Source organism: Cibotium barometz, chromosome 42 (genome assembly GCF_041138505.1).
Source record: "Cibotium barometz isolate CiBa-2024 chromosome 42, ASM4113850v1, whole genome shotgun sequence".
Lineage (NCBI taxonomy): Eukaryota > Viridiplantae > Streptophyta > Polypodiopsida > Cyatheales > Cibotiaceae > Cibotium > Cibotium barometz.
In genome coordinates, this window is record NC_141087.1 from 36,278,316 (window position 1) to 36,293,902 (window position 15,587).

General features: G+C 47.0%; 2 protein-coding genes across 4 annotated transcripts in view; one reads left to right on the top strand and one right to left on the bottom strand.

Annotated features, from left to right (window-relative positions):
* LOC147614439 (glycolate oxidase 1-like) overlaps positions 1-15,587 on the top strand; it is a 90,005-nt gene that overhangs the window by 37,315 nt on the left and 37,103 nt on the right. For all 3 annotated transcript variants that reach the window (XM_086780976.1, XM_086780975.1, XM_086780977.1), the window contains 2 exons: positions 3,392-3,516; positions 3,605-3,671. In XM_086780976.1, the coding sequence (XP_086637102.1) occupies positions 3,392-3,516; positions 3,605-3,671 (192 nt within the window). The remainder of the gene's footprint in view (positions 1-3,391; positions 3,517-3,604; positions 3,672-15,587) is intronic.
* LOC147614440 (uncharacterized) lies at positions 12,255-13,344 on the bottom strand. Its single transcript, XM_086780347.1, has one exon. It carries the CDS (start codon positions 13,227-13,229, stop codon positions 12,255-12,257), a length of 975 nt encoding a protein of 324 aa, XP_086636473.1. The 5' UTR covers positions 13,230-13,344.

Consider the following 15,587-nt stretch of genomic DNA (forward strand, 5'->3'; position numbering starts at 1 on the left):
AAGGCTGAAACTGGCCTCATCCAATGCCCATCAAGTGTTTGCAATGAGCAAACCGCTCTGGAGGCGAACTCTTTGTCAACAGATCAGCCGGTTGTCATCCGTATGAATCTTGACAAGCTGAATCAGCTTGTCCTCTATCACCTCTCTGATGAGCATGGAGACGAAGAGATTCATCAACCTCGACACCTTTTTGCGCTATTGCTGTCTGTACAGTTCTGCCGCCTCCAGAATCTCTGCTGCCACTCTCCTTCTGGCTGCGCCTACCAGCACCATCTGAAGCCTCAAGCGTCTGCTGCTGTTGTTGTTTATTGCTGTGCGCTGCTGCCAGCTTCGCCAGTCAGCACCGCCAACTTCGCCATCTAGCACCATTGTTTGCACCTGCTAGCACTGGCTCCATCAGAATCTCAGCCTGCCTGAAGCCACTTATAGCCACCTCATTCGCAAGCTATTACAGGCTGCGCCACTTTCGCTTGTGCCACCTGACAAGCTGTCCAGCCAGTAACCAGCGCTTGTGCTTCTGCTGCTGATACACGCCTGCACAAGCACCCCCTCCAGCCGCCATCTTTGTACCTAGCTGCCATCAACTACTCTTGGCTGCCAGCGCTTCGGCCATCTAGAGCTGCTGTCCAAGAGTGGCCAGCACCTACTACTACACCTGGCCTCTGCTATCTACTCCTGGCCCCCAGAGGACACACCTAGCTGCCGCCGTTGTACAAAAACTAACCACCGATATCTGCTGGCCACTGCCCCCAGCTGCTGCCGGACCCACATTTGTTGAAGACAGTTGTACGAGTCATTCTATGTCATACTTTTCAGTTGCTGACTGGATACTACTGTGAGACTACAAGTTTTGGAACTTGGACTTGGACTTAGACTTGGTTTTGGAACTTGGAACTTGGACTTGGACTTGGTTTTGGATTTGGACTTGGAATTTGGAACTTGGACTTGGACTTGGTTTTGGAACTTGGAACTTGGACTTGGACGTGGTTTTGGACTTGGATTTGGAACTTGGAACTTGGAACTTGGACTTGGACTTGGTTTTGGATTTGGATTTGGGTATTGGATCTGGTACTAGCCCGTTGAGAGATTCTTGTGGGTCATCCCCATGGTGTGCTCGGCATTAGAGATCTCGTGCCTTGACATCAACTTCAACTTAGGGATTCTACATTGGCATATTTGTTTGCTTTTGTATTCATTGTTGTATTGATCTTGGCTAGCGTGCCCGTGGATTGTTCCTGAATAAATTCCTGAAAGGGGGCGGGGCTTGTTCCCTACTCAGTGTGGTGTATTGTGCAAGAACCCTATTCCCTTCTCTCTCTCCCCTCTCTCTTTATACCTTTATCTGTTGGACACGTGGTTGAGTCTGTCATGGCACGCCCCGCTGGGCTTACATACTATTTATATAGGGCTGCCATGCTGTTGGTCGGTTGGTATTAGAGGCTGTCGGCTTGTGTTTGCTGCTCCACGACATGAGTATTCACCTAATAATAGGGGCTTTTCGCATGTGTGGTCTATGGACTGGCCGACTGAGCCTTGATGTTGGCTGACTGGTTGTGAGTGCCCCCAACAACATGCCGACTTGCTGCCCAGCCCTCATATGGCTGGTTGCTTGGGCATGGGGGCCTCCTTGGCCCCTAGGGTAGCCCCCAAGGGCTGCTCACCTTGCGGGCAAGGATTCTAAAGCCTTATGGGGTGGCCCATAGGGCTGCGCCTTCACCTAGATGCCCATCTGCATGCAACTAATAACTTGACTCCTAGATATCTGGTGTCTTAGGGAAAGTGCGATACACCTCTGCATCATTCTAGAGGGTGACACTGAGTGCGGGACATGCACCTAAAGTTGCCTTTTTCTCTGTAGCGAGGATGTTCCTGCATTGAGCGGAGATCTATATGTCAAATCTCGTTATTATTTTTTTATCCCAATCTTGAAGCCCAATCCTCTTCAAGAAGCGGGTCATACCTGATGCCCATAACACGACCAGGATATAGTGCCGGGAATCATAGGGGAGATCCCTGGTTGACTCATCCTGGATTGGGGCTGACAAGCGGCAATTACCACTCTAGGTCGTGCACTTGTTGTACAAATATGGCCATGTGGCATTCAAGGGCGAGATGCATGTGACATAATTAATAGCCTAGGGCTAATAATGGCTAAAAGATTATAAATATTGCCTGAAAGCTAATAAATAAAGCAGGAAAGCTAATAAATAAAGCAAGGGCCAGTAATAGCTAGGTTATTACTATACAAGTGACCTTGGGATCACTTGTTAGACATAAGAGGTCAACTAGTCACGCGGTGGTCTGGGGCTACCAAGGAAGCGTGCAAGATCTCGTTGGCCATGGAGCTACAAGGTGGGTGGTTCAGCCAAGTTGCATGGGACACTAGGTTGGGGCCATAAGGTACCAAGCATGCTTGTGTCAATCAGACCTTAGGCTCGAGGGTGGTTCCATGCACTGAACCTAAAGTTGGGTGGTGAGTTGCTAGCCACAATCAATCATGATCATGCGATGCGTACGACGATGTCGGGTCTATGAAACCTCTTTAGGGTTTCGGTTCTAGGTTAGATAATCCTTGGGTGTGGTTTGTGGAGACCTTACAGCTATCTTCTCTAATCCAGATACCAGGTAACTGCATGAAGGATGCGCCTCAAAATTGTGCCTCTGAACCATTGCTGAATGTATAAATGATTACTCTAAAATGCCCTTTGACTTCCTTTATGTAGGGATTTGATGGGAAGTCATGTTTAGATTGGCTTGGCTATCGATTTTCAAGTCATAAAACATCATAAAAAATACCATTAAACATGTTCACATTTTTGTGTCCCAACCATTGGGCCATGTCCTAGGCACCTATGGGTACCTATTGGGTTGCCAAAACTGCCCAAATCAGGCCATATTCTACCTCTAAGTTGCATAAGAGGCAGATGCAAGTAAGATCCATGTCCTTGTAGCATTCACAAATGTGATGCACATGGCATTTTTCTTGGGGGGGAAAAGAAAATAATACTAGGTGCCCTGTGTTGGATGACGTGCAGGCCTAGTTCAAGCAAAACTGATTGAGTTTTTTGCTGCTTCTAGGCTCGCTGCTTTCCTATGATGAAACTGGTTCTTGTTTGCTCAGCCTTGGCCATTTCCCACACTCGCAGAGTTGAGTCTTTTTATCTATCCTCATGCGTTCTCTTCTTCTCTCCCTGTTTCAATCAAGTACTTTCTTCAGGAAGCTATTATCTTTGATTTTTTGTTCTTAGTTTTGAATTATTTTAGTTATAATGCGTTTAATGATTTTGTCACTGCTGGTTCTAACATCACTTTTAAAGGTCGCCACCACAGTCTTTTTGTTTGGTCCAATGACCTTTTTTCACCATGGTAATTTTGGTCTGCTTGTGTTCAGGTCTATAGAAACAGGAAAATAGCTGAAAACCTTGTTAATCGTGCCCAGAGAGCTGGCTACAAAGCAATTGTTTTGACAGGGGACACGCCTAGGCTTGGGCGCAGAGAATCAGACATAAGGAACAGGTGGTGTATCTTGTAACATTGAAGTTCATCCTTGGAGTTGTCCTTGGTTTATCACTTGAGAAACATAGAGTATGGTGGTTCCTTACAGATTTACCATGCCACCCCATGTGACTTTCAAAAATCTTGATGGACTAATATCCATGAAAATGGATGAGGTACGTGAATCCTTGTGAACTAAGTGTGTGAGTTCAGTATATGGAACAATGCACCTGTGTGAGAGTTCGCTGTAAGAGCATGGAGTTTGCAGATTGACCGATTAAGCAGCATTGCAGTCTGTATTTGAGGATCCAAAGGTAAGTTTATTTGGTGGATGCCACTGAGTTTGAAGAGCTTGAGGAGGGCTCAGTTGGAAACAGGGATTTGCTTAGAGTCTCAAGGACCTCATTCGTAGCTTCATGGTGATATTACCTTTCAATTTTTTTCTGATTTCGGTCACTAAGATCAATGGTAGGTGTCGTCTGATTCTCATTTGGAAGTGTCTTGATTTCGGCTTTTTGAGAGCTGAGTGAACAACTGTTCGGGATAGATCATTGCATGTATAGAAGATGCTCTAATGGTGTGCGAAGCACATCTCAGATGCATGTACTACGAATTCCGCTTTCTAGTTCTAACAAGGGATTTCTCAACTAAGACACTTCTTCATTATGTTTACATTTTGGAGCCAAGGCCTGTTGGAATTTGTGTGGATGGATTTTATGGGAAGTGTTGTGGCAGGACTTGCATCCATTTTTCCTGTCTTGTATAGTCAAACACTGCTGCTGGAGTAATGCTTGATTGATAAGCAGGACGAGCTACATATGCATCTTTGGTTTTGTTTCCACCCATGCACTCGTGTGAGAGGGGATAGACAGGGGTTGGTAAGAATGACAAGCATTTTATGATGTCTTACTGGCATCTTGCAGTCGTGAGGTATTTTCCTGCAGCTGACTGGTATTTCATCAGTCGTGGGACTTCTTGCTTCAGCCGACAGCCTCCTAGAGGCAGGTGACTGCTGTTTGAGGGGGTATAAAAGGCATGGCCTTATTCCCACAATGCATATCCAGGTATTCAGCAGATACAACTTTAGTTTGCAGCATCCTACTCATCTCCAGGCAACAAGGAAGATTCCCTTACATCTCAGCCAGCATATGTGCAGTCCTTGAATCATCTGGACTTGCATCAGTGGCCAAGGAGAGTCTTCAGCAGAGCCTCGGGATAGTTGGATACTCCGCCGATGTTCGGGCCTCCTCGTCCTTGTGGTGGGATAGCATATCATTTGTACTCAGCATTGTACAACATTTCTCCAAAGAATAATAGAAGGAAATACTCCTGCTTGCTTGCAGAGGGGGGGGAGGGGGGGGGGGGTGCTTCAATGGGTATTGAGACCCAATCCGATGTCGTCTTCTACATTCTACATTCTCTACACTCCTTATTCTCTAAAGTTGATGCTACATATTCTCACCACATAAAGGTATAAAGAAGGCCTTGTTGCGCGTTATCACGATCAACCTCGGTGCATGTAACATTGGTAACAGAGCATCAGGTTGGTAACCCAACTCGGCTACCTAAAGAAGTGAGAGCATCCGGTGGATGGTTATACTTCGGTCGGGAGAAGAAACCCTTGCCTCTACCATGTCGGGAGAAACATTGCATCACGAAGAAAGCCAGCAGGAAGGAATGGAGGTACAAAGCTTCCAAACAGAAAAAGCGCTTCCACCAAGCACAGAAGAGCTCCTGAAAATGATGATGGAGCTAATAAATTCTCTGAAGATGCAGCTTATCACCAAAAAGGGTGATTCCGTCGCTCGCTGAAGCTCTCGCTCCCCCCCCCCCCCCCCCCCCCGCCTGCCCTCGCGTTTGCCCCCCCTCCCCCGCCTAGCTGTTCTGCGCGCCCCAGCGTTGCTGCGCCGCCATCCCCTGCTCCAGTGAATGGGAGAGAGAATTAGGGTTAGGTTTTCATGTGGGAGACATACACAGAGAAGAAGGGGGAGAGAGAGAGAGAGAGAGAGTTGTGGGGATAAGTCAACTCATTAAGTGAGAGTGTGTGACTCCCCTATCACACATGTATATTGCACTAGTACACATAGTGCACTTAGTACTTTTAATGTACTAAGTGTACTATGTACTATAACTTATGGGCTTGTACACACTATAAGGGTGGGCATAATGCCTTTACCCCAACAACCTCCCACTTAAAGGCAAAGTGCCCTTAAGTAAAGGAAAAGAAAAAAATCAGCATGTACATGATAATATACAAGGCCATATCAAGACTGAAACTGGCCTCATCCAATGCCCATCAAGTGTCTGCAATGAGCAAACCGCTCCGGAGGCAAACTCTTTGTCAACAGATCAGCCGGGTTGTCATCTGTGTGAATCTTAACAAGCTGAATTTGCTTGTTCTCTATCACCTCTCTGATGAAGTGATACTTCACATCCACATGCTTCGTCTTTGCATGAAAGACAGGGTTCTTTGCGGCACTCTGACTGTCACAATGCAACAATGGAATATCACCTGTATAGCCCAAATCAACCACTACCCGAGATAGCCATAATGCCTCCTTGCAAGCCTCTGTGGCTGCAATATACTCGGCCTCTGTAGTAGATAAGGCTGTGCACTTCTGCATCCTGGATATCCATGACACAGCACCTCCTGTGAATGTAAACACATAACCGGTAGTAGACTTCCGGTTATCTGGATGACCGGCATAATCCGAATCCGTGTAACCATGCACTAATGCATCCTGTTTGCCAAAGCATATGCACATATCCTGTGTGCCCTTCAGGTATCTCATGACACCTTTCACTGCTTCCCAATGCTTCTTGCCAGGGTTGGCCATGTATCTAGAAACCACTCCCACTGCAAATGCAATGTCCGGCCTAGTAGCAACCATGGCATACATGAGACTGCCACAAGCTGAAGCATACGGAATCTTGGCCATATCAGCCCTGCCACTATTTGACTGTGGGCTGTCCATAGCACTGAGTTTCACATATGGAGGCAAAGGAGTACTAGTCTTCTTTCCCCCGTCCATATTGAACCTCTGCAAGACTTTGCCAATGTATTCCTTCTGAGACAAATACAACACATGCTGATTTCTGTCCCGAAGTATCCGCATACCCAAAATGTGATTTGCATCACCCAAATCCTTCATATCAAAGGTTTGATGCAGCCTCTTCTTCAAGGCATCCATCACTTTACGAGATTTCCCGGCAATCAACATATCATCAACATACAAGATGAGGATCAATAGACTGCCATCCAAAGCTTTCTTGGTGTACAAGCAGTGATCTATGTCACTTCTCCTGAAATCTTGGGATTTCATGAATGTATCAAATTTATGATACCATTCTCTTGGTGCCTGTTTGAGCCCATAAAGACTCTTTTTCAGCTTGCATACAAGCTTCTCCTTTCCATTTACTGCATAACCCTCTGGCTGTTGCATATATATCTCTTCATGCAGATCACTGTGAAGAAAAGCAGTCTTCACATCCATCTGAATCAAGTCCAGATCATCATGAGCAACCAAAGCTAATACAGCTCTAAGTGTGGTCATTTTGACCACTGGAGAGAAGATCTCATCAAAGTCCACACCATATTCCTGCTTGAAGCCCTTGGCTACTAACCTGGCTTTGTACCTTGGCTTTGCATCAGGTGCAACTTTGAGCCTGTATACCCACTTGCATGGCAAAACCTTCTTGCCTGCAGGCAAATGCACCAACTTCCATGTTCCATTTTTGTGCAGAGAATCCATCTCTGACTTCATGGCACGCTCCCAAAGAGCCTTGTTTGCCCTCTGTAAAGCCTCCTTATAACATGAGGGCTCCCCACAGTCAGTAAGCATCAAGTAGTCAACCCCTGGAACAAACCTGTCAGGGGCTCTGGATGGTCTTGTGGACCTCCGTACCCAATGACCATCATTTGCAGGTTGCTGTCCAGCTTGCATATCACCTATTGGTGGCTCCTTTCCATGCCATAAGGCTGAAAAATCATGCCCGGTATCTCCTCTAACTGTGGTATATCTATAGGGATATCTTCTGCCATCTCTGGCTGTCCATTTGGACCATTTTCAGCACCATTTAAGGGCTGGTTTTGTTGCTGTAATGGCTGATTTACAGCCCTTGGTTGTTGTCCATGATGTCCATCATCATCAAAGATGACTCTGCTAGGCTCCTGTTGCCTTGCAGGCTCCTTATACATGCATGTTTCATCAAAAATGACATCATTGCTGCGTATAATCTTTCTATTCACGGGATCCCAAAGTCTATACCCCATTTCACCTCTGTCACCATATCCTAGGAATATGCATTTGTGAGACTTAGGATCAAGTTTGGTGCGCATTTCCATGCGTATCTGCACGTACGCAACGCAACCTTGTAGGACGGAGGCTTCCCTGTCCATACTTCCTTTGGCACTTTTCCACCAAGCCTCTTGTTAGGTGACTTGTTTATAAGATGAACGGCTGTCATAGCAGCTTCAGCCCAAAAACCATGAGGTAACGCAGCATGTGACAACATAGAACGGACCTTCTCCTGAATGGTCCTGTTCATCCTCTCTGCTGTCCCGTTTTGTGGAGGATCATAAGGAGTAGAGAGCTTCCTCTTGATGCCTTTAGCATCATAAAAGTCCTGAAACTGTTTGGACATATACTCTCCACCATTGTCGGAACGCAAAGCCTTCAGTGTTTTGCCCGTTTTATTCTCAACAAGAGCAACAAACTTCTCAAACACTGAGAATGTATCACTCTTCAGACGAAGAGGATAGACCCACACCTTGCGTGTGGCATCATCTATAAAAGACACAAAATATTTTGCCCCTCCCAAAGAAAGCTGAGGCATCTCACATACATCTGTATGCACAAGCTCTAACTGAGCATCTTTCTGTCCAAGAGCGAGCTTTCTTGTGGGGGCACTGTAGTTGCCTACCATATATACAATGCTCACAAAACTGAAAACTTGAAAACTTTAGAGAAGGCAAGTAACCCAAACGAGACAATTGCTCCATTCCTTTGACACTCATGTGTCCCAACCGGCTATGCCACATAGAGATTTCCGGCAGCTCGGTTGCATTTACAGTAGCATGGTGACAAACACCAGCATGCATGAAATAAAGAGTGTCCACCTTAGAGCCTCTGGCAACAACCAGTGAGCCCTTACTAATCTTCCACTTTCCACTACCAAATGTGGTAACATAATCAGCATCATCAAGCTGTCCAGTAGAAAGCAGGTTCTTCTTGATCACAGGCACATGCCTGACATCATGGAGCATAAGCTGTGAGCCATCTGAAAACACAAGTCTCACATCACCTCTGCCAAGAATCTTGCATGCATGGTTATCACCCAAATAAACTACTCCTTCATTGCCAGCAGTATACCTGACAAACAAGTCTCTGCAACCTGTGACATGAAAGGAGGCACCTGAATCAATGATCCATGAGTGCATACCATGACCACCTGTAAGAAGTGAATGGGCATCAAGTGAAGACGTAAATAGGACCTCATCCTCACTGTCACCTGCATGTGACACATTGACTTCTTCAATCTTGACTCCACTTTTGCCCTTTGGCTTTACATCTTTGGCTTCATCTTTGTCTTTGTCTTTGCCTTTTCCCTTTTCCTTTTGATCATTTTTCCATTTGTAGCATTGCTTTTTGATGTGTCCCTTCTTGCCACAATAATGGCATTCCAAGTCCTTTTTGGAGCGGGACTTGCTCCTTTCCTGTTCTTGGCTTTTACCCCTTTGTTGGGATCTCCCACGTGCATTCATTGCATTGGACTTTCCAACAGAGTTGTTTTTCCTGTTCATCTCCTCTTGAAGAAGAGCACCCTCAACATCTGCATATGACAGCACAGCATTCGAATTGCTAGTGGCTGTCCTGAATGTGTCCCAACTCTCTGGCAAAGTGCATAAGAGAAAGGTGGCTTTGAACTCATCGTCCATTGCCAACTTTTGATTTATAACTTGGCTGACAATACCATTAAACTCATTTAGATGGGCTGTCATAGACGCCCCTTCCTTCATCTGAAGATCTATGAGTTTCTTCAACCAATACACTTTGCTTGAGGCACTTTGCTGGGCATACAAGTCCTGCAATCTCTGCCACATTCCCCAAGCTGTCTTCTCTTCACGAATGCTGAAAAGTAAAGAGTCTGACACAGACAACATGATAGCAGATCTTGCCAGCTCATCCATATCTTCCCACTCTTCAGCAGTAAGAGAAGCGGGCTTTACACCCCTTTCTTTGATAGGCTTGTGCTGCTTCTTTTGGAGCAACACATTATAGCACTGGGTTTGCCAAATATCATAGTTATGTGAGTCTTCAAGCTTCTTGATGTGAAGCAATGAAGAGCTCTCACCTGTGGTTGCCATAGCAATATGCAACCTGTCAATGCCTGACTCCCTGCAAAATGTGCAAACACTGCACCAAAAGCACACAAAGTGCTCACAGTTGTTCTCCCAAAGTTTATCTCCCACTGCGGAAGCACAAATGCAACTTTTCTCCCACTGTATGTGATGAAATCACCAAAATTTGGTTGCTGCAGATTTAGGACAGCACCTTAAATGTGCTCTGTTGCCCTTCCAAAGTACTGTACAACAGTACCAAGTGCTCACCTGTGATGTACCAAACCTGTACAGGCAAGTACAGCAGTTGTAAATGAGCCTTTTCCTCACTCAAATCAGTGTACAGCCATGCCAAAACTTGTACAAAGCTGTACCAAATCTGTACCAGTAGGTACAGTAGCAATAAATGCTCTCCTGGCTGTCCAAATGAGTGAAAATCAGACTTTTACAGTCCCGAACACTGCATACAACAGTCCCGAACAGAAATTGGGCAAAAGCTCCTTGACTGCAAGCTGATTTCTGAGGATTCAAGGCATAAAAGTCTTGCCTGTTGCTTTGCCAAGCTCAACAAGCATAAAATCTTGAAAAGCCCCTTGATTTAAGATCAATTTCTGATCATACATGGTACATTAACGCACATGAAGGCATCCAGAGTGTTCACGATGCTTCCCCTTGGCCACATATACATCCAATACATGAAAGCCCCTTGATTTACAGGCACATTGAGTGCTTGTCAGGCATCAACACATTGCCCAAAGCATCAAATGCGATTGCCTGCATGCAAATCAATCCAATCGGCACAAAAGCCCCTTGATTTGCACTGCAATTTGCTGCAATTTTGCCCGAATGTGCGATTTCTCACATCATACAGCATGTATGAATGCTTAATTGCACAATTACATCAAAAGCCCTAAATTTCGACATCCAATTTCCTGCAAATTGATCCTGATTGTGACCAATGTCACTTAATTTTGCCAATTTTGCTCAAAAATTGAGCAATTCGGCACCTGTACCTGCTCAATTGATGATTGTACTTGCTCAATTGCAAATCCCAAAAAAAAATTGAAGCAGAATACCTTGTAATTTCTGATTTTTTTTGTTGCAGGAAAGGGGGGTTTGCTGAATTTGGTGCTGCTGCAGAAATGGTGGAGACAAAATGATAGGCGAGGAGTTCCACGGGGCCGTAGGCTGGCAGTGGTGCGTAGCTCCTTGCGTAGCTCTCCTCGTTGGCGATTGTCCCCGTAAGATCTTCTTTCCGACTCGGTTGGGCAGCGTCAACAACCGTGAGACGCCAACTCTTCGACAGCACACCTAGCCAAGCGTGGTTTTACGCCTTCGCCTAGTGTGGGCTGACCCGATTTCGCCCAGCCACTCGTCGTGTCGAGCTTGCCTTCGCCGTCTCTGCCTAGCCGGCGCTACACGTGACAAGGCATGTTTTATTGACGTCGCCTCCGCTCGAGCTCGCCTTCACGGGGGACACACTTCACCACTTCGCTCACGCTGTCGTGACGTGGGCGGTATCGCTGGGAAAGTGCGAGACTTCTGGCTGTGAGAGTAGCTTTCAAATCCCAGCAAGGAAACAAAACATATAACTCTTCAAGGAGCATAAGACATCTCCATTTTTGATGACATGTACATGTGCCAATTCACTTCAATACATCCCAAATTCAGCTTGATGATTGCACATAAATTGTGTGTCAAGAGCATGACCAGTTCCAAGCATAGATCTCCTGACTCTTTTTCCAAATGCCTCAAACATATCACATATAGGCATAACACAATCTACAAAAGATTTCCATATACATGTGACCATTCACATCACATATTTCATATATTGCCAACTCCATCATTTCAAGATGTCTCTTGATCTCATAAAAACCTGCTTTCAGATTCCAACAACTCACAAAGCAAAAGATGACATATGGCATATGTACAACATATTCATGTGATTTTAGAAAACTCCATGTCTAGCAATCCAAAATCCAACCAAGTAGCTTTTTACAAAATAAAATCTAAATCCCAGGAAACTCTTTGTATTTTTGATGCTTTCCTATTCCCAGACTCTCCAAAACCTTAAAGGAGTAGTGTTTTTATCCAAAGGCTATACGATTTTAGAAAATCGTAAGTAACAAAACAAAAAAAATACTTATCTCAGAGTAATAAAAAAAAGAAGCGAATTCATGAATTTCGCTTTTCCCATGTTCTGCTTCACTGCAGTATGCGCCAAAATCAGCATTTGTAAAGGTTTTGACATCATTTTCGCTTGTATACTGTGAGATTTTTGAAGATCATGACATTGGATAGCGCTTCATTTTCTCTTTAATTCAAACCCCAGGATGCCCTATACAGTAGCCCTCATCACGATCTTTTAATCTCTGGTAGATTTCAGCTCTGGTTCTGTTTTTTATACCCCCCCTCTTCAATATGCGCCGTTTGCTTGGTTTTCCTCTATTTCCCGCAGGGAATTCGGTCCCCATTCCCTTTTGCAGCCAAAAACACGGATTTCCAAAATTGAAAATACGCTGCGCCTCCTTTTTTCATGCTTAATATTCGGATATTCCCTTTTTAAAAAAATCCTTCGTATTTTTGCCACGCAAGCCACCACCTTGCGTATACGTCTCCAGCCGCTTTGACGAACTGGGTCAACTTCAGAAGGCCGAGCCAATGGATGTTCACGTCTAGCATGGACACGAAGCTCCTCATAAGTACCTTTGAATGAACAGAACTCTTGTGCACAGTTCCTGGCCTTGTGATTTAGATGTTCCCTGGCTGAATTCACTACTTTCCATCCTTTCACTTTGCCTCTGCAAAGAGGACAAAATAGACCCTCCATGTCACCTTTTACAAAGGATGAAGATGCTCCAGACTGTTCAGGTTCATCTGCGCACTCACCCGCATCCACTGATGCTGGCTCGAGATCCAAACCTTGCATGGCTGTAGCTCCTCCTAGTCCATTGATGGCTACATTCCTTCCACTTCTTTGAGCCATCCTAACAGATTCAGTATTGGTGGTGTTCAACAATCTCCCAACCCTTGCATCTAGAGCTTGGTCAGAGGAACTTTTAGGCACTGGCTCTCTCGAAAAACAAGTTTTCTGTGTTCCCAGATAGGCCTTTCGATACTGATCAAGACAGTTAGAATGCCGGTAGCTGGTGTTACACATGTATGGGCGACAGCCCTTATCATATGAGGAACAGAAAAGGAGGACAGCATTATGCGAAAAATCCATGCAAACCGGACAAGTTGCATCCTCCCAATCCTTTTTCCCTGCGGAACCTTGTGAAGAATCCCCTTCTGTCAAGTCATGTCCCTTACCATGGCTTGAGTGTGGCTTGTAAGCATGATATCTGCTTTTCTGTGATGCTGAACTGCGGCAGCTTTTATCTTTAGGCATTATTAATCTCTGGATGTGACCTTGGATTTGACCGCTGCAGACAGAAACGTTGTAGACGAGGGGATCATCCGAGAGTAAGAAAAGCTGCGATCGCCATAGCCAATGCCGACAATGCCCTACTACAAGGTCTACCATAAGCATAAAACTCCATAATTCACACCACACTCATGTACAGAGGCTTCGAGACCTGGCTCAGCCTCAGCTCGTCTTATTGAACCTCATTTACAATATGAACATATGTACTTAGGCATCATATAATGACTCAAGTCATGGCACTTAATCCCATGCATCTGGATTTGCATTTAATGGCCTCATATGCATGGTTTCACATCATAGACGTGCCATGGCACGACAACGCCCAGCAGCCAGCCTACGCCCAACGCTCACGTATTGCTGCCCAGTGCTGACACCTAGTCGACGTATTGCTGCCCAGCGCTGACACCTAGTCGACCTGCTTGCTGGCGGCGTTTAGCTCCTCACCTGCTGCGAGCGCTGCTGCAACTGCACTGGAGGTGTGTGAAGCGACCCCAGCACTTGTCCCTGCCGCCCGTCAAGCTTCACTGTTCTATGCTGGCCGAAGATGCTATCTGTAAGCACCTGCTCCACAGCCTGAAATGCAGCCTCAAACTGTTCACATGGAACAGCCTCACAATTTGGATAAGCTCTACTTGCCGCTGGGAGAGGATCAAGACAGCTACCTAAGCTCTGATACCAGTTGAATGGGAGAGAGAATTAGGGTTAGGTTTTCATGTGGGAGACATACACAGAGAAGAAGGGAGAGAGAGAGAGAGAGAGTTGTGGGGATAAGTCAACTCATCAAGTGAGAGTGTGTGACTCCCCTATCACACATGTATATTGCACTAGTACACATAGTGCACTTAGTACTTTTAATGTACTAAGTGTACTTTGTACTATAACTTATGGGCTTGTACACACTATAAGGGTGGGCATAATGCCTTTACCCCAACATCCAGCTCCTCTCCTTCGCACCCCCCCCCCCCCCCCCCGTCTGTCTTCAGCGCCCCGCTCCCCCTTTAGCCGCCGTCACCTCTTCTTCCCCCCGCCCCCCCTTCTTCGCGCTGCTGCCGCCTCCCCCCTAGGGGCTTTTTGTCCTCGCCGCCTTACCCCCCCCCTCCCCTTCTTTTCCTTTTTTGGTTTTTTCGTCCCCCTTGGGGTTTTCTTCCTTTTTGCCTTCTGCCTTCCCCCTCCGTCCTTTGTGTGCAGCTCGGTTCTTGTAGGACTCTCCGCATTCGCTCCGCCTTCGACATAGCTTCAGACACTGATGGAGGCTCCTCCCGCCCCGCCTTAGAGGGACTCCCCCGCAGCCTCCTCGCCCGCCCTTGAGGACACCCCCATCAGGCTCTCTCTTTCACCAGAAGAGGAAGCGAGCCTCGCCGCCCGCCGCAGAGGTGGAACGCCTCCAGGCTCATTCCACCATCTGCCGTATAGTCGGCACTCGCCTCAGCAGAGGGGAGATCCAGGATCTTCTCCAGGCCCGCCTTTTTGCAGATGTGGGCAAGATCCTGGACGTTCAGCTACTGGGCCGTGGACATTACCAGTTCGAGTTCGAGACAGCCCAGAGCGTGGCCAAGGTCCTAGCCATGAGTCCCCTTGACATCAGGGGTTGCTCGGGCTTTCTTCAGACCTTGGCAACATGGCTTTGACCCAGCAGCGGCCGAGCAGGGAGAGCGCCTTTTCCATGTTACAGTTTTCTTCCCTGGACTCCGCCGGGAGTACCTTCCGCTCCTTTCTAGGCTAGGAGCATTGGTGGGTTCGGTGCTAGAGACTGGCCCCACAGCAGCTTCAGTGGCCAGAGCAGTTGGGCTACCCTCGGTCAGAGTTTTGGTGTCTGACATCTCCTCCCTTCCGAAGGTCATTTAGCTACCTAGGATAGGGGGGGATGGATTGATCAGAGAGTGGAGTTCTCGGGGCTCCCGAACCAGTGCTTTATTTGCAGGCAGGCCGGTCATCTGGCCAAGGCCTGCCCTCGTAGGAGACCCCGACCTTCACCGCAGCAGCAGGCCCCTGATGGCCCGCCCACAGATGCGGCTCGGTAGGCAGCCTCCGGGACACCTGCTCAAGCCACAGAGACCTCGGAGTGGCAGCCTCGACAGGGGCGCCGTCGAGGGAGACAGCCACAGCAGCACGCCCAGAGACCATTGCAGCAGCAGCCACAATCTCAGCATCACTGGGTTCCCGTGAGGAACAGCTTTGCTCCACTCCAGGAGGAGACCCCTGCAACGACTAAGGACCAGGAGATGCCAGCACCCCCTCCTTCACCCTCCCCACCCCCGTCCCCCCCTACCGCCTCGCTTCCACCTTCGCCTCCTCCCGTCCCCGCTCCGGTTTCGGCAGCGG

Bases quoted from the DNA above. Each gene is read 5' to 3' on its own strand.
- LOC147614440 (XM_086780347.1), bottom strand. From the start codon at position 13,229: ATGCCTAAAGATAAAAGCTGCCGCAGTTCAGCATCACAGAAAAGCAGA.